This window comes from Molossus molossus, unplaced genomic scaffold, assembly GCF_014108415.1.
Source record: "Molossus molossus isolate mMolMol1 unplaced genomic scaffold, mMolMol1.p scaffold_m16_p_3, whole genome shotgun sequence".
NCBI classification, from domain to species: domain Eukaryota; kingdom Metazoa; phylum Chordata; class Mammalia; order Chiroptera; family Molossidae; genus Molossus; species Molossus molossus.
Window position 1 is genome coordinate 89,030,790 of NW_023425366.1, and position 19,891 is coordinate 89,050,680.

Here is a 19,891-nt window from a genome sequence, read left to right on the forward strand (position 1 = left end):
ATATTAGAGAGAGAGATAGGAAGGGAGAGGGAGAAAGAGAAAGAAACATCGAGGAGAGAGAACACCAATTGGCTGCCTCCTGCACGCCTCCCACTGGGGATCAGGCCCACAACCTGGGCATGTATCCTGACCAGGAATTGAACCAGCAACCTCTTGGTGCATGGGTCAGTGCTCAGCCACTGAGCCACACCAGCCAGGCCTCTGAGGCCTTTTAAAAATTAATTATCTCTTTCTTCTCAGGCCTGCGGTCTCTCTGCCAAAGATTCTCCTATCCTAAAAACAACACCACAAATCTTTTTTCAATGCTGTTTATCTCTCAAACTTCCTCTCTGCCAACTTCTTAGACTTGTATTCCTCTTCTCTTCAATCTGATGTTTAATTCCTAAAAAATGTAGTTTTTATTCTTATAGTCCATTAGAACTGAACTCTCAAAAGTCAATGATTTATAATCTATTGGTAACCAAATATATCGATCTATTTCAACTGCCACTCCTCTCTGTAGCATTTGACAACGTAGCCTTTGACACCATCTTTCTGGAAACCAGCAGTGTTTCCAGAATTCTGAATGGAGTCTTTTGTCTGCATCCCCTGTTCCTTTAACTGTAAACTCAAACCTTTATCTCCTTAGGCTTGTGATTTCTCTTGCCCAGTCTCCTTACTGTAGATATTCTCCCCAGGATTTTTCTCCAAACAAACTCCATATACTCCTTTTCTGGAACGTTCATGGTTTCAGATGTCTGTTCTGTGTGAATGGCTCTGAAGCACATGAGTCCTGAATCACAGGCCCCTGTTTCCTGTAAGCTGGATTTGTTCACATTGAAATTCTACTACTATGTCAAATGCAATAGGTTCTACTTTGTTTCTCCTTCCCCAGCCTGCCTTTCCTGATTTCCCCTTTTCAGTAAGTCACACACCAACCTTCCTTGTGACCTAGAATAAAACCGTGGAGTCTTCTTGGATCCACGATGTCCTACCGCCCAGAGCCGTGAGCGTTCAGACCTCAGAGATATGCTGCCCTGCTAGCCCGTTTAGATACATTACAGGCAGCCCTGGCCAGTTTGGCTCAGCGGTTAGAGCGTTGGCCCACGGACCGGAGAGACCCGGGTTCGGTTCCCACTAACAGCAGGTAACTCGGTTGCAGTTTGTCCCCAGCCCTGGTTGGGGTCGCGTGTGGGGCAACCCGTCGATGTGTCGCTCTCACATTGATATTTCTCTCTCTCCTTTCCTCTCCCCCTCCTACTCTGTCTTAAGATAAAAGCAAACTCTCCTGAAAGGCAACGTTGGGCTATTCCCCTGCTTCACAGTTTCCTATCATTGGGTTTTCTTGAATACTTTGTACCTGCTTTTCATCTGTCAGCTTTAGTTTCCCATATATGTATGCATACTGCCCACCTTTTCCTCCAGAGCCTTTAACATAATTATTACAATTGGTTTAGATAATTATTTTAAAGTTTAATTAAAATAATTATTTTTAAAAGAAGTATTTAAAAACTCTGATACTCCCAATATCTAGGCCATACCTTGATCTGGTTACACTTAGGATCTGACAGTGATGGATCCTAATGTCTGTGTGTGTGAGTGTGCACGCTCGCACGCACGTGCACTTTATAATTTTAACTGAATGTTGGACATTGTCTGATGCTGAGGTAAAGTATAGTTATGCCCAGAAATGAGTCTGCGTCTTCTGTCCGGCTGTGAGTAGAAGCGGTTGTGTCAATGTCATCTGTAACTGAGCAAGGGTCGGGCCTTTCCTTTGCTGTAGCGATGTTCAATGGACATAACTCTAAATCCCCCCAATGGTAACTGCCCCTGCCTTGTACTTAGTGCAAGTCCTGGAGCTGAAGGAAGGGCTCCTCCCAGTTCCCCTGCTGCACTCTTAGACTCCCATGGGCCCTACGTGCCTGCAACAGAGAGGCAGTCCCTCCTATTGCCACCACCCCAAGCAGTAGACTGCTCTTATCTGGTACTCAGTGCAAGGCCTAATTCCCTAGCTCTCCCCTCAGATGTAGGCAGGCCCTGTGTTCTTGATTAGGTGATGGTTTCTCTCAATGCTCCTGCCTCTCTCCACTGTTATCTCCTCTTCCTGGGTGTAAGGCCAGGTAGGTGGGAGAGTGGGGTTCACAGTCAGTTTTCCCACCGCTTTATGAGGCAGACAACTGCTGTGCATGCTCACGTAAGGTTGGAGTGGGGGAGGTTTTCTCTTGGTTCTGCTGATCCACTATCAAACTTAGGCAGTCCCTTTAGTTCACTCATTTATCGTGAACCTAGAGTCTCCAGTGGGCTTGTGATTCTGTAGGTTATCCGATTTGCTCTCATTGTTTAGATGGAAGCAATGTTTCTTCTAACTTCCAGTATACTGGACAGAAGCAGTACCTCCCTCATGCATTTTATCCTTAAGTCTTCCTTAGATCTTGTTCTCCGAGGAACAAATGCTAAGAAAAAGATTGGAATTCAATTCATTTATTTGGGTGGCAATCCCAGGAAAGCCCACTAAAGAAGTGGGAGAAGAGATGGGGAAGAAAAGGGAGCCTACATAGTGTGTTATTGAGCAATAACACACTATATAACACACTGTATTGGGATTACACTGGGGTGTAATCCCAGTGGGGACTTCAGGAAGACTGCATGGAATCAGCCTGGGGAAGGGGGCTGGGCATGCACCCACTTCCGCCTGTAATTGATTAGCTACCCTGCCTGTGGGTGGAGCCTACTCCAGGTCAAAAATGGCAGAGTTATAGGAGTTTGCAGTCGAAAGTTGTTTACATGAGAGGATGTGGGCAGGCATAACACTGTTATAAACTCTCCAGTGACACTTATTACTTTATTTCTTAGACATATTGATATACTAGAGCCTGATGGTTTTCAGAGGATGATGATTCATACCTAATTTATCATTGTATTCTCCCATCATGGAGAATAGTCAAAAAATAATCAATATTTATTAAATGAAAAGATATATTTTAAAAAGCAACAATACGTAGAATTCTGCTTAACTCGTGTTTATTTTCTATTCTCCTTCCAAACCTACACCCTCATTCCACCCCAATCACTCAGATAACATAACTTGGGTCTCCTAATTTCCAAAAAGGCGAACTTTACCAGACTGGTTGGAACTTTTTAAAAACACATTGATTTTCTAGCTAATTTGAATGTATTATAATTTTGAAATATCATTTCCAAACTTTAACATTTTAAAATATAATTTCCAAACTTTAACATTTTAAAATATAATTTCCAAACTTTATAATTTTAAAATATAATTTCCTAAACATTGTCTAACAGATATTTTCTATCATTTGCAGCCAACAATGATCAGGCGTCCAACAATGATCAGGCGTCCACCAACGATTATTTGCTACATTTGTGGTCGTGAATACGGAACAAAATCGATTGCCATCCATGAGCCACAATGTCTGAAAAAATGGCATAATGAAAACAACTTGTTGCCTAAGGAGTTAAGGAGACCGGAACCTAAAAAACCTGAAGTCAGGACCATTAGTGGTAAGCTTTTGGATGAAAGGCTTGGGTGCAGAAGGGGAGACTTTTCTCTCTCAACTTGAAAGAGTAGAGATATTCTTTTCTCTCTTGTTCACACAACTGAAATCAGCAATATTTACTCTCTTGGCTACAACTGAATAGGAAAAATAGTTCTGGAATGCCTCCCGAAAGTACTGTCCTCAGATGCTGAGACATAAAGACACTGCATCCCAGCAAACTGTGCAAGGCGAGGGACCCACTGGAATTTACATAGTTCTCAAAAGTTACTTTTCTATATTGTGAAACATAATATATTTTTTTTTTTTTATCCTCACCCGAGGACATTTTTGTTCAGACAGAGCGGGAGGGAGAAAGAGGAAGAGAGAGAGAGAGAAACATCGACGTGAAGGGACACATCGAGTGGTTGCCACCCGCACGACCAACCAGGGCCGGGGACAAACTGCAACCGAGGTACGCGCCCTTAGCGGGAACCGAACCCGGGTCTCTCTGTACCGCAGGCCGATGCTCTAACCGCTGAACCAAATCGGCCAGGGCGAAACATAATATTTTAAAACCATGAAGCTTAAAACACCTTTGGGGTCACCTGGTGACATGTTTTCAAATATAAATGCATCTTAGAGTTTGTAGAACAGGAGTACCAGACTCAAATGCTTACAGGGTCCACTAATCAGGCTCCGAAATAGAATACATTGGCCCATGCCTGGGGAAGGGGCAGTGAGGACTATGGTGCGCAGGGAAGCACCAGCTCCCTCTGAACAGGCAGCTGCTGCCCAGTTCCAGCTGGTGTTATCACTAAGAAATTTAGCACAGTATAGTCATTCCTTTCAAAAATACAAAAGAAACTGGAAATCTAGACATCTGTGGGAAATGTCCAGATTTTCAAACGTTTGCCATTAGTACTTTGTTAAGCAATACACAAGCCAAATGAAACTGAAACTCCATAAACTACCCTGTGTGGGCTTGTTACAGAGCTGTGTGCGTCTTCATTTAGGGTATGAGAGTAAAGTAGTTCAGAGAAGATTTTTGCCATACAAGCTCTGACTTTCTCATTTCTACCATTGTCATAGTCTCAGTTGATCCTCTAATTCCCCTCAAAAGAACATCATTCTTGGTTTTAAGCGGAGTTTTATTCAATTCATTCATTCTCCTTCTGCAGCCATGGAGTTGCAGAGCTGGAAAGCTACCTTGCAGGTTATTTGGTATCATTTAGTCTGAAGCATTCTCATTAGAACTGTGACCCAAAGAGAATTTTTAACAACCCACAGAATGGAATCTAGGTTATCACAACAAAGTACTAGATGCTTCTAGAACTCGACTATTCACAGTTCTCGCTAAGAGGAGGACTGAGTACAGGTGGGAAAAGAGCTCAAGATGAAAACATCCATCTATTGAAATGAGAGCATTTGCCTACAAAGAGATTTTTTTTGTAGCAGTTCTCAGTTGGTATCAAAAATGTGTTTCCTTCCCTTCTCATCTTTATCACTTTCTCTGCTGGAGCATCATTATCACAAGTCTAAACGCGGTGGAAGAAAAGGCCCGATGGGTTCGTTCCTTTGTCATTGTCTACACACTGAGAAAGTAGGTCTTGTAACTGCACTCCCTGTACTTTTCCTGTTGGCCTCAGTTTATTTTTATTTCTGAAGGTGTCCTTCGTCTCCAGGCCAAGAGAATTCCCATTACCACTTCCACCCACGGATTTAGTGTAGTCATCGAGTTCAAATAGCCCTTCCTTCAGATCCAAAGTCAGAGCCCTGTGCGAACACTTTCAGAGATGTGATGAATCATCTTACAGTGACTACTCTGGAATGTTTAGTCATATTAAAACTTATGAGCAAGAAGAAAGTCAGTACCATTCTTTTTGCCACCGTTTTCAAAGCACTCAGAAACACTTTCATATCCTATGTAGAAAGTGATACTTGCTTTATCCAAAGGAGAAATACTAGGTTTGCTGGGACTTTATTAATTTTCCATGGAAGGGGGAAAAAAAGAATATTAAGTGTAGGCACGTTAAGGAATCTGAGGTTTGCTATGGTTGCGTGAACCATTAGACAGAAATCATATGAGAATTGCCTAGGCTTTAACAAGGAAATATATGCTATGAAAATGATAAAAAAAAAAAAAAAAAAAAGCTATGTTTGAATGCCTGGCTACACTTTGGGAGCCTATTTGGGGAGATTCTAAGACATAGTCAATTTAATGTACTAAAGTCATTCTATTTAAATAAGGTTCATTAAAGCTAAATCCCACACTGTTTCTCTAAAATAAAGCCATATGCCTTTTTTCCTCTGCTCTGCCAATGAAGATTATACATCTTTCAGCTGTCTTCTTTGTTTTCTTAAAGGCACTTCTTTTCGGCAGATCAACTATTCTGTTTGCATTCTTCACTTTAATTACTTAAAGAATCTCTGAGTTTACGGCCTGAAAGAGATGATAAATTTTTATGATATAAATTATCTTAAATTCACTCTCGACTGTCAGTTTTGGCCTCTGAAAACATTCCACTGAAGGATTACGGAAGAGGAAAATACAAATACATGCTCTTTTTCCTTTGTAAGTTTATATTTAGAGTCAACTGAAAGAGGGCCAAAAGTTATATTTGCAAGATAATAATGTGTAAGCAAAGATGTTAATAATTAGTAAAGAATGCACATCATAACACATCAAACAATGTCTTTCCCTTTTTAAACTCTAAGGAGTGAAAAGCCTCTGGTTCATAGCTAACTTGACTCCACTCTTGAGTGAACAGCATTTTTTTTTTTTTTTTTTTTGGCCAAAGTAATATGATTTGTTTAAAAGCCTCAGTCAACAGGTATTTCCTGAAAATATTTTCCATAAAAAGTAGAATATGGTTCTCCACAATGGAAACTGATCCATTTTACCATTTTCTTTTTTTCTTTTTTATTCTTTTTTTCTTTAACTTTCCAGCCAAAGGTTTCTATGATCTCGATGCCTTAAACGAAGCTGCTTGGACAAGTGCCCAGAGCCAGTTGGTTCCCTGCAGTACTTGTGGGCGTACCTTCCTGCCAGACAGACTGATTGTTCACCAGCGATCCTGTAAACCCAAAGTCACCAAGTAAAGCCCTTTCTTCCTATGAAAGTGTTACAGGAATTAAATCCTTTTGAACGAGATTTGGGTATGGCGGGAAGGAGGAAAAGTTAGTGAGGAGAGGAACAAAGAAAAGTGGAATGGATCAGAGGCCATCTAGCACGGGGAGCCCAGTGCTTTGGTGGCACGCGTGTGACCACTGTGTGGGGGACAAATGCTTGTGCAGAGTCACACGAGGGGCCATGCATGCCACACTTTTGCCAGGCACAATTACAAGTGGACTGTGGACTGCCCTCCAACAGACCTGGCATTTTTGTGTGAAGAAAGTTTCAGAGCCAATTGTTGCCCTGTTTCTTCCATTCTATTTTCCTGAGTAAGATTTCGAACCTCACAATCAGGACTATTATTCAGTGACCAGAGGCTTTGGGTGGCAATTTCAGGCAACTCTTTAGTCCCAAGAAAAACTGGATTATTTCCCGTTCTTGTGCTAATTGAAATAACACGCCACTCCCTGCTTCCTCTGATCCAGGGAAGTGTTTTTAATTGAGCTGTTGATTTGGAATCTTCTTTGCTCTATAAGATCATTCAACAGGAGAGACATTCCAAAAAGGGCTGAGGACTTAAAATACTGGAACCATATCTAACACATATTCTCTTGCTAAAAGTGAAAAGTGTAACAGGGAAGTTTCAGAACCAGTGCCAGCCTCATATGTCAAGAGGTTGCTGCAGTGCGATTCATCAAATGGGTGGAGGCCCCTTCCTTCTATAGGAGAAGTCCAGCGAGAGTTCTCCATGTCCTCATAGGGGCTTATAGGTGTTTTATTGTTGAGGTCTAAGTGCCTGCCAGGAAGTTCCGTGCCTCCCCACCCAAGGTCCGTGCACAGGGAGTGGGTTGTGAAACTGCTCTGTGTTTTAGAGTCCTTGAATATGTATTCAGGGAGGCAGGGCTCTCCTGGGAGGAGGCCAGGGCCAGGAGCTGCTCTGCCCAGGAAATTCTGCTCCCCCAGGCAGTGTTGCTTCGCCTGACTCCCAGCAGTTTTGCTTGAGATCTTTGTTCATTACATGGCTGAATTTCAGGGCCATGCTGGATTCACTGGGTTCCTGCACGCTTGCATTCATGCACATTTTCCCCCAAGTTGTATAATCAATATTCAACCTAATGTATTGGTCATATCTCTCCATATTATAAACTGTTACATTAAGATAATGGTGCTAATCATTCCTTTATTTATTTATTCTATTTTGGGGGGTCTGTTCCAAAGGAAGCAAGAGATGAACTTTTACAAAAGTCTTTAGATACCCTCCAATAACATTATCATCTTGTGAAGGACATAGTATTTAATGACTCATAGTGGATGGTACAGTTTTGTTATCAAAAGTGACAACTATATCTAATATGTAATACTTGTACTGTGGGTCAGGCACTGTGCTCAGTGCTTCCTGTACATCAGTTTAGATAAACCTCACGTCAGCCTTACATGTAGATATCGTTCTCCTTATTTTACACATGAGGAAACTGATACTTAGTCTAAACAGTCATGCAAGGTCATACTGAGCTTGAGTTCAGGGATGGAGTAGGAAAGCAAACTCAGAACTGTTGGAATTCCAAACCCATAATCTCATCCATTGCCATTTATAGGCTAGATACCATCATTAATTATACTAACCAGACTAACACAAATGATCTGACAAACGTGAAAGTTTTGGACAACGTTTAGTAACTAAGGCAAAGGGGGGTGTTAGCATGCCTACAGTGTGCCTGCTGGTCTGGATTTATCTTAAACGGAGGTAAAAACAAACATTTGAACAGTGTGGTGTTTTAAAAGACACTTCTGCATTCTGCTAATGGTCACAGTCAAATAGCAGGGAAATCAAGAATAAGATCTGGTCTCAACTTCGAAATGAGTTCTGCCTCTTGGAGTTTTGAAAAGAGACTCTTGGGCACTTTGCTTTCACAGTATGACAAAAAAAAGAAAGAAAGAAAGAAAAGAAATAAAACAAAACTACTTTATCTGTAGGAAGGATCAAGCCTGCGAGTTCTTCAAGTGGTGGGGAAAGATGAGCTCTCCTAGGAATGGTGACTTCCACAGGGAACTGGGCGCCAGCCTGAGGTCCATCACAGGGCTGACTGTGCCACAGAATTCGGTGCGCCCCCGCCAGCCAGCAAATGTTCTATGTTCCAGTCTAGAGCAAGGCCCCTTCCCCGCACTGCGCAGGCCGGACCCTGCTGAGCTGCTGGGCTCGGAGACCGGCGCGTTCGGGGAGGTACTGCCTAGCCGCGCTTTGGCAGCAGTGGTGCCCGAGGGAACTTCAGGTGGTTTCCGGCCCCTGGCCTGGTGACCACAGGGCGCTTACCGGCAGCCGGGTGAGGTTGGTGACGTTTTTAGCCTAAGAATGACACAGAATCTGTCCAGACTTCTGCAGCCAGCGGATATGCGGACCGCTGCCCCCCAGGGGAACCACGGAGATACCCAGTCCTCGGTGTTTTCCAGTTGGGCTGGTGCGTGCTCAGCACCATGGCGCCGTCTGCGCCTCCGCCACCGCCACCGGGGCTCGGGACCAGCGGGGGCTGCTGCGTTCACACATACTCCCTTTCCCAGAAGCCAAAAAATAAAAAAAATTCCTAACAACAATGAATATAAAACTAGAGCAAGCTCAGTTGTAATGACATCAATCTAAGAGTTCCCATCATTATCAAGGCAAGTCATGTAAGTCCATTGGAAGGCTCACCTGCTCTCTGCCAGCTGCCCTCCCCTCAGCTCACATCTGTGCAGAGCTTTGTACTCTCAAAAGAAACTAGTTTTGTTAATGGTTGGCACCTCCATGAGCCACGACTTTGAACCTTGAAATGGTTCCCATAGATACTCTCCCAAATGATGAGGAACAGACACTAGATGAAGGTGCTGAAGCTCTTGCCCCCGCCCAGGCTGTTACTGACCTGGGACGTAATGTTGTTACAGGCATGGACCACAGTGCCTTCCCTCACTGCTCCGGTAACTGGTGCTGCACAGACTTGAATTGAATTCCTCTCTAGCTGAGGTTATGGGAAGAATTCCAGGACTTTTTGATGCTAATTTTACGCACTGAATTCACATCAAAGATGCAGGGCATGTCTTATCAGAAGGGACCACTGGGGACCAAACAATCATGTCCTGGGAAGGGGAGTGGAGAGAAAGAATCTGCTGTGAGTAAGCATGCAAATCTGTTAGCGCTCCCTACGGGAGGTTTACAGGCAGTCTTATCGAGGAGCCTTGGAAGTATTTCCAAGTGGGTCCCCAGTATTTCCAAGAATGGCTCCCAGATGACACTGCTTCACCCTGGGGAATACCGCCCGAGTGTTTCATGGAAAAAGAAGCTGCTACTGTCAAGCAGACCCATTTGTGAGTAGGGAAGAGATTGGGGGCAGATATGCAAAGTCCTGTAGCCCCTGAGAACCTGAAAACAGCCCTTGGTCTGTCTGTACTTGTCTGCTTCTGACATTAGTAGCATTTTTTTCTGTACTCGCCTCTCTAAACCAACAACTCATATGGCTTTAATCCTGTGTCAGATTAAAGGGCACGAAGTTCAGCCCCTTTCTTTCCCAGTGCTGAGGGGTCCATTCCCTCCTCTGGCGATGGTCCATTTTCTTTTATCATTGATTACTTTCCTACTGACTCACTGGCCCACGTGGCCTGCTGCGCCTGTTTCTGCCCTGCCCACTCGCTGTGAGCACTGTGACCGGAATGAAAAGAAGAAGAAGATTTTCCTGCACTTGGAAGAAACAGCACAAATGAAAAACAGTCAAGTTTCCAGTGGGGGCCAAATTGGGTGTTGTAGAAAGAATGTCATCAGGGAAAACATTAAGTCATCACAGGATGGTACACCTTTATGCTCAACTGTTTTAATATTTTGTTATAAAAATGTGCAAATAGATACTCTCATAGGGAAAAGTCTTATTTCTCTATACCTAGGAAAACTTCATTCTTAACATCCCACTAAGATTGGATTTGAATGGTTTAAATGTCAAATACTACTCTTTGGGGTAGAAGGGAGAGATGGAGGTATCAGGGAGGGGTGCTGGATGTTCTGATAGTGCCTTTTAATTCCACTTCTAGAAACAAGATTAAGTCAGCACGCACAGACACCAACTGTGAGTGTGATGAAAAGGTGAAGCCTGACCTAGGCATCATGAGGGCTGGGTCCCACCATTGAGTCACACTGATCAACCTACGGCCAAGCTTTTCCAGATGATTTTATTTATTTATTTATTTTTATCCTTACCCGAGGATATTTTTCCATTTTTTTGTACAGATAGAGTGGGAGGGAGAGAGAGGAAGGGAGAGAGAGAGAGAAACATCGACGTGAAGGGACACATCGAGTGGCTGCCACCCGCACGACCAACCGGGGCCGGGGACAAACTGCAACCGAAGTACGCGCCCTTAGTGGGAACCGAACCCGGGTCTCTCCGGACCGTAGGCCGACGCTCTAACTGCTGAGCCAAACTGGCCAGGGCTCCAGATGATTTTAGCTGAGAGTGTGTTAGGCAGAATAACGGCCCCCAAATATGTTGACGCCCCCTAGCCTCCAAAGCTTGTGACTATGTTGCCTTACATGGTAAAAGAGACTCTGCAGTTGTGGCTAAGGTTATGGACCTTATAATAGGAAGAGAAATCTGGGATTGTCTGGGTGGGCCCAGTATAATATCACAGAAGAATAAGAACTAAAAGGAGTGAGAGAGATGGCGGCATACAAAGGATTCCACGCCCTGTTGTTGGTTCTGCGATGTAGGAACTATGTACAGGGACCCCAGAGAAGCCTCTAGGACCTAAGGGCAGCACCAGCAGACCACCAGCAAGGAAACTGGAACTTCAATCCTATACCCACAAGGTACTGGATTCTGCCAACACCCTCAATGAGCAAGGAAACAGATTCTCCCCAGGAGCCTGTGGGAAAAAATCCAGCCCTGCCAACAACTTGTTTTTATATGTTGAACTTCTGATGTACAGAACTATAATTAAATAAATGTTTTTTGTTTAAGTTACTAAGTTTGTAGTAACTTGTTATGGCAGCAACAGACAACTAATCAAAGAAGCATCTGTGGCATAGAATAGAACCAATGAAACTTTCTATTGATCCGAAAAGTAGAGCCCTCAACTTCATGAGGGACGCTGGCCACCTTGACTGCTTGCATTAGTGAGGGGGCACCATGGCCAACATCAATGGGCACACAGCCCAAGATTTGCTACCCCAGAATACACAGCTATTGCCCAACATGTACAAATTCTGGTTGTAGATATTGAAAGTCCTGTTTAATTATCTTAATTTTAGTGCTCTGTTAATATTTTTAACCATAAAATGGATTCTGTCATATATACATACTTGTTCTGAATGAGTGGACAAGTGCAGTTGAATTATTTGATGATTGGCTTTTGGTGCCAAGGACTCCAAGGCCTTGCTCTGCCCACCTTCCTGTTTTTTCCATGAGTTACAGAAGGAAAATACCTCCATAAGCTGATATACTAGATGGTTATTGTTAGAGGAATCTCTAAATAAGGTACTGGCCGAAAAATGGTCAAAACACCCAAATTATGAAAGTGCAAATATGGTGTGAACAAATGCCAAAGTTGTTATTTTCACCAAGGTGTTTCCAAGGGGCTGTGTGCATGTCTATAAAGCAGGCTGGACCATCAGAATGACTTCCTTAACGTGTAGGGAGAGGGTGGGCCAAGGCACCTGGATTTGAGGACCAACATTTAGCAAATTATCAAGAAGAAATTTGCCTTCAGTGCCTTCACCTCCCCTCTGTGAACCTTCTGCCCTTCCCCTTCACTCATCAAGGTTTCTCCAGGGCCCCAATGTTCCACTGACTTCTATTTTTGTTGCAGCAAAAACTCAAGTGTTCCATCCTCCAGGTGTTCCTCCTCCTCCTCCCAATTTGCCTTTCAACATTTCACTGTCTGGGTCTCATTCTCTACTTTTCACTAGGTATTTCATTAGAAATAAATGGAAGAAAGTCACCTACCTTAAAGGGGTTCATGGATGACAATGATTTAATATGTTATCCTTTCAGGGGATATAGTTATTTTATTTTATTTTTTACTTTTTATCTTCGCCTGAGAACCCTTTTGCTTTTATCTTTAGCTAGAGCAGGAGGGAGAGAGAGAAGCATCAATGTGAGAGAGCCACATCGAGTCGTTGCCACCCACACAACCCCAACTGGGGCCGGGGACAAACTGCAGCCAAGTATGTGCCCTTAGCAGGACAAGTGCAGGACTCTCCGGTCCATGGGCTGATGCTCTAACCACTGAGCAAAACTGGCCAGGGCAGATACAGTTATTTTAAAAGAAGTTTACCAGAAGTATTATGTCTTTATCCAAAGTAATGAAACTCACATGGTGGAATTTTAGACAAAATGTTGAAATGGAAGTCAAGAAGGCATGGGGAGTGGGACTCTTTGTGACCATTAGTGTCCTTTATTACAACACAACGGCCTCTGCTAACTCCACATCTGAGCTGGGGCATCTCTAATAGAGTATCCACTTACAGCTTGTATTAGGGTGGGCCAGCTGCTGTAACAAACAGGCCCAAAACAGTATAGTGGCTTAAATAACATGAAAATCTATTTCTTCCTTTAAAAAGTGTTGGGAGCAAGTGAACAGTTTAGTGAGGTATTCCTCCTCCATGAAATCATTCAGGACCCCAAGTTGATGACATTTTTGTCATTTTCAACCTGTGACATTCAAAAGTTGCCCTGGGAGATCCCCTCCTTTCAGCTCAGCCACAAGGAGAAAATAGCATGGAGTTTACACATTTTGCAGGTTTGTACAGGTCAATCCTGGAAGAAATGCTCACCAGTCCACTCACAGTCATTGGCTAAATCTGAGCTGCAAGGTGTTCCTAAGAGCAAGGGAGGCTGGACCTGTGTTCTCACTGCAGCAGCAGGAGGCAGAGGGGGGTGGGATTTGGAGGAACAGATAGTAGTCTTGCCATGCACCTCAAAGGTAAATCTATCCCTGGCTTTTTGCTAAGGGACCACTTTCCCTCTCGTGGGAAATTAACAATATTTGGGCACAAATCCAGGAGGGCGGGACATTCGTTGTTCTTACCATCAAGGCAGACAAAATTGATAAATTAAGATAAAAAAAAAAAAGGAAACAAAAAATTGCAGCCATTTTCTTATGTCAGGAATAGTATCAAGTTTTGAAGGGAATATTTTTTGTGTTAACTTTTGCGGAAACACTTTAAAAAGGCATGTTGAATATACAAAGTTTAGTCCTGGGTTTTGTCTCCTGAGGGATGTTGCAACAAAGAGGAGAGAAACCATTGCAAAATTATGTGAATGACTAGTGGGTGGAACTCCAGTTCCAGGGAATTGTTGAATAAACTGGATTTTCATTCTCTAGCTAAGGGCTGTCAAAAAATAAATTAGAGTTTTGGACTCAGTACTAGGTCAAGGGGAACCCCCACCTAGATGAGGAGGAGCTGAAACCATAGCTACGTGTCAGAAAGACTGAGGTAAGAGCGCAGGAAGGGGACTCTCTACATTGGGATAAGGCTGGTGGACGTAGGAGCGGTGATCACAGTTACCAAGTCTAAATGTTCGTCTCTGCGTTCTCACTCTGTAGATTACCTTCAAGCCTTCTCTCTGCATTATTGTTAGCTGTGCTGGGGTGTGGGGTGGAGTTGTCAAGTAAGAGTGGAGCCAGGATCTACACGTGGGCAAATAGACAAACACTTGGAACTATACGGACCATGCCAAGCAGCAGTTAGGAGCAGTGGATGGCCAGCAATAGCCAAGGCAGGTGGGTGCTCTCCGGGAATCCTCAGAATGGTCTGAGTAGAGGACTGGGATTTCTGACAGCATCTAAGGAGGACTTAGAACTCCGTGATTTGGCTGGCAAAGAGGTATGCAACCCCGAAAGGCCAGAGAACATGGGTATGTGGTTAAGTATGCTCCAATTAAATGTCAGTGAACAACCCAAATATCAGTGTAACTGTCACAAGAGTTGTGCACAGCCTCTAACTCCTGCAGCCAAAGCAGCTGAGAGAACTGACGTTGTGAGGAAGACCTCCCAGCAGAGGGAGGCTGGGGCTGGCCCTGGAGAGATGAACAGGTAGAGGCAATGGGGGCACTAAAGGACACCCCGGGGAAGAAAGCCACAGAAATTGTGGTCTACTCCAAGAATTGCAGTTGGTATATTTTGCTTCTATTCTCATTGGCTTGTTTTCTCTTACTCCCTGGGGTTTGTCCACAGGATTTCCTGATACCTTGATAAGGCATGTTACTTGGCCTCAATCTGGCACATGTTCTAGACCACAGCTTCCTCACCAGTGTGCCTGGTATTGACGTGCTCACATTAGTCCCTCCAGCCTGTCTGCCAGGGCCTGTGATGGTCCCCTCTGGCTGGAAGCAGCCCTGTTGGCTAACACTAGTGTGTAGTACCAACATCAGCATTTTCTAGATGTGCTGTACAGTGTCTAGATGTGCTGTACAGTGAGACACAGTGGAAAGTTCTACGTCCGTTATGTTCATAGGTGACATTGACCATGGGGAAGGTGAGTACAGAGCCTTTACACTGTTGGATCAACTTTTAAGAAAAGTTATCAGAGTTCACGTTTTAGTTACTTGCTCTGGCTAAAGCTGCCATTTTTTTTCTCTCTCTTTGACATGCTTTCTGCCCAACTCCTATCACTAATGTGCTATTTTCCAGAGAGATTTAGAACCCAGATCCAGAAGGTGGTAAAGCAATTACAAAACCTTTTAGCACCGAGAGTAAGGGGGGAAACCTGTGTGCAGCTGGGGCAGGCAGGCAAGGCTCCCGCTGGGGTTCAATGTGGGCGTGCTGAGGGTGGTTTCCGGGACAGCAAAGTGGACAGCAAGTTGGAGGGATGCTGGGCAAGGACGAAGGGTGTGTGCAGGATTAGTGCGCAAGGAAGGTGAGGGGTGGTGACAGCGGAGAGATCAGAATAGTCATCGCTTCATCCTTCCAAGTCCTCAGCTTGTGGTAGGTGCCAAAGCAAACTGGGCAGGTCTGATGACTTGTCTGTTTTCATTCAGGAGGGCATTGGGTAAGAGAAACTCTGAAGGAAAAATGGGGTGAGTGAACACAGGAGTTACAAGCGTTATAAATCTGCTCTTGCCATTTTATTCCTACACTTGTCTTTTCCTAATTTTCACTCTCTCACCATATCTTTTTCTCTATCCCCAATTTCATTTCTCTGCTTCAGCACGCTCATTTCACACGGCTCTAGCAATAGGCACTCTCTGGCCAGAAGAGGGCAGTATTCGGAAGCAATGAGGCCAGACATTCTCCCAGAGCAGGCACAGGCACCAACTGGCAGAGGCTGGGTTCTCATTTTTGTTTACTCTGGTAACAAACTATAAAAGGGACGTGAATATACTCCTGAAGTTTTAGCAAGTGACTTCTTCATCTGCCCCTCCTCTCAACATTTTTAAGGAATAATCATAAATATTTAGGATATAGATATCAACTGGGCTTCATAACAGGCTATGAGTTGGCCAGTTTTCTGATGGAAGTTACACAGAATATAGAATGCAAATATCTTGATATTGTGAGTAATTAAGGCAAAAAGGATGCTTTGCTTTGAAGTATGACTACTCTGCCCTGGCCAGGTGGCTCAGTTGGTTGGAGCATCGTCCAGTACACCAAAAGGTTGTGGGTTTGATTTCTGGTCAGGGAACATTCTTAGGTTGTGGTTCGAGACCAGAGCATATATGGGAGACAACTGAGTGATGTTTCTCTCTCACATTAATCTTTCTTTTCTTTCTTTCTTTCTCTCTCTCTCTCTCTCTCTCTCTCTCTCTCTCTCTCTCCTCCCCACCCCCTTTCTAAACATATCCTCGAGTGAAGATTTTTTTTTAAGTATGACCATTCTTACTATGCTGTTGGCAAGTTAAATTTGATATCTACCCAGTTTTTTTTCTTCCCCCAAAATGATTGTATAGGTCATTTATTAACTTTCTCAACAAATGTTTCCTGAGCAACTATAAGGGGTCCTGAACCAGCTGAACAATGGGGGGGTACAGAGATGACCAAAACAAAAAGAGATACGGAGTGATATACATGGATGGCATTAGCTTGAAAGAAACTGGATTTTTGAAAAAGACACAGAAGTTCTAAAAAGGAAAAGCAATGGGAAATAAAAAGACTACCTACCCCATCCCTAAGCCCTGTGAGATACGGGATAAGGGAATCTGACAGTGTCTTTGGGGACAGCTAAGATTTAAGAGTCAGAAGAATTCTTTTGACTATTCAGAGAAGAATTTGAGCATACAGGGTGGTTTGCTGATAAAAGAGTATGAGGCAGTAAAGAAAGGGTTAGCATAGGGAACTGAGCAGCCTCATGAGGCTACAAACTGTGTGGTCACAGGGACCCCACACCTGGAAGGGTCCCATGCTTGGTTACTGTTACCATCAAGAAACTCTTATTAAATTTTGAAAACAGGGCCCCACATTTTCACTTTACGTTAGGCGCTGTGAATTATGTAGCTGGGGGTCAGGGATATGTAGGAGTTTGGTAAAGTAAGACTAGGGAATTTACAGATCTGTCTGTGGTTAAGAATCTCCATGAGGCTCTGGGAAGCTTGAATTTCTGGTGGGGTTTAAACAGGGATGTGATTCCCAACGAGATTAGTACTGATGGTCTTTTAGGGAACAGTGGCTCACGGTGCTAAGTAAGGAGGGGTGCGTGGAGAGAGGCAGTGTTCTGGGAGCACTCACTGTTCTGTGGGTCAGGAAAGGTGGGTCTAGCCCGGAGCGCGGTACCTCACTTGGGTTTGGGGTACTTGGTGCTCGGTCCTTTCCTGTCTAGACTTGTACTATAAAGTGTGTTGCGGATGATAGGAATCTTGTGGGCCTCCCTTAAATTCCACTGCAGGCAATGCTCATGCTGTATCTGAAAGAGAGGTCCTACCAGGAGCCGCACCGCCAGTGCACCGTGTGAATGGGGTGAAATATGTCCCATGTTTTCTTTGAGCATTCTGAGCACCATCTAGCTTACAGAGCCCTCTCCCTCACCGAGACTAGAGAGTCCCTGACATTTCTTCCAAGTGTTTATTTTTATATGTAGTCTTTCATTCATCCGAGATTTTATTATTATATGACGCATTGTAGAGACCTAATATTTTTTGCTCAATGAAGTTCTTCAGTACCATTAGTTCGTTTATCCTACATAGAAACGAGGTCATTGTTGGTGTTTCATTCCGTTTTGTTGATCTATTTTCCTATCTCTGCAACGGCGTTCCACTTTTTACATGCTGTATCTTTAGAGTAGGTTTTGATATTGTACAGAAAAGGCCTGCTTCTTTTTCAGTTTTTTGTGGTTTTTTTTGACTCTTCTTACTTATTTCTTTTTCTAGACTCTAGAATCTAGAGGGATTCTAGAATGTTGTATATCAAATAACAGTTCTGCTAAGATACTGATTTGCATTGAATCAAACTGATAAACTCTCTTAGGAAGAATATGCATTTTTACAATATGAACTCCATTCAGGAACACACTATGAAATTTATGTTTAAAATCATAACTCTTTTTTTTTCCTTCATGTTTTTATCCTCACCTGAGGACATTTTTCGATACTTTGTTCAGATAGAGTGGGAGGCAGAGAGAGAGAGAGAAACAACGATGTGAAAGGGACATATCGAGTGACTGCCACCCGCATGACCCAACCAGGGCCGGGGACAAACTGCAACCGAGGTACGTGCCTTTGGCGGAAACCGAACCAGGTCTCTCTGGACCGCAGGCCGACACTCTAACCGCTGAGCCAAACCGGCCAGGGCTAAAATCATAACCCTTTAATTCTGAATTCCATTCACCAACCCATACTAATTTGTTTTGCCAATAACAGTTTGTTTGCATGTCTTCTGCTTAATGGTGGAATGGTTGGCATCTCCCTTTTCACAGCGATGTGTTTTTAGATAACCCTGAGGGGGTAGTAAATAATATGCATAAAGAGTTTGAGGACAGTAAAAACTTCACACAGACATTTTCTAACTACTAGGAGCCCTTGTTCATTTCTTAAATCTATGTTGTTAAATTGAATTGTTTCTTTTCTTAAGTGCTCTAGAAATTATTTGCAAAGTTTTGCCTTATACCCTAAAGACGTCTACATCGACAGTTCATCTGTAACCAAGTAGTGAAAATGCAAAGCCATATGAAATGAAACACCAACCATCACTGCAAATCAATATGCAGTTGGGAAAGCACCCTGCGTAGGTCACTCTACTTTTAGGAAACCAGAAACTTCAGCAATACCCATCTTGTAAAATGAGAATCTTCAGAAAGAAGAAAATGTTTATTCAGCCAATTCACTTATTACACTGTCCAAGGCTAATCAAGGCATGTGATTAATAATATTCCCTTAAAATTGCATCCTGGGAAGTGTTTTCACTTAGTTTTAATGAAAAACACTTGGAAGCAATTGAGTGCAGTGGAGAAGTGGTTACGATTCTTGTTTATGAATTAGCATGAGTTTAAAGAGTAGTTGATGCTGAAGGCTAAGTTTTTATTCCTTTTTCACAACAATGTTCCCTCTATACTGAAACACAAAGATTGACAAATGTCAGAAGGTGTTTAGCCTGCAAAGGAAGCCAAAAGCCAAGAGATGTGGAATCAGAGATGGTGGACTGGAGAGGCTGAGGAAAACGGGGAGCCCAGCAGGTGGCGATAGAGACTCTTCTCTCCCCTCCAAGTGCAGGAATTTCAAGTTACCCAGCTTCTTAAACCATCATGAAGACAAACCTAATTTCAATTATCTATGGTCTCCTTGTTGTCATGGAAACAAGAATAGGAGGAGTCTGGGTAGACTAGGAGGAATGAAAGCTTGTACATAAAATCTGAGCCCTTGAGGAGGACTTTGCTTTCCTGAGTCACTGAGGACTCCTATTCATAAAGAACATGCATGTTTTAATAGCCTCTGTATATGTTACCATAAGAAGTTTTTTTAGTTGGGGAGGGACAATAAAATTTTAATCATCAATAGTTTTCAGCTTAATAGTAAGGCTCTTGGCAGACTGGTATGGTTTATTTGTTCAAAGGGAGCTGGTTGCAATGCTTGAACTACTAATGACTGTTATAAAAAGCAGAAATATTAAACCTCGTGTGTTTTCATGCATAGCACAGAGAGGACTGAGTGTTACAAGAAGGATTTGGAAAAGGGATACTTCTACACTGGGCTGGATTAGTATTTTCAGATCACACCTGGAAAAGAAGAGATTATTTGAATGAGTGTTTCTCAAAGATCTCTCTTGAAAGAAGACAGGCCTTTCTTTTAAGGTCTTTATTTAATTTTTAAAATGTATTTGGTGAAAATAACATAGACTTTGGCACTTACAGCTTGAATCCAAA

At 43.2% G+C, this 19,891-nt stretch overlaps 1 protein-coding gene across 1 annotated transcript in view; it reads left to right on the forward strand.

The window, feature by feature from the left end:
• LOC118642877 (zinc finger protein 474-like) overlaps window positions 1–6,575 on the forward strand; it is a 28,496-nt gene extending 21,921 nt beyond the window's left edge. The window contains exons 2-3 of the mRNA XM_036280899.1: window positions 3,303–3,501; window positions 6,424–6,575. Of these exons, the coding sequence (XP_036136792.1) occupies window positions 3,303–3,501; window positions 6,424–6,575 (351 nt within the window). The remainder of the gene's footprint in view (window positions 1–3,302; window positions 3,502–6,423) is intronic.
• The last annotated feature ends 13,316 nt before the right edge of the window (window positions 6,576–19,891 follow it).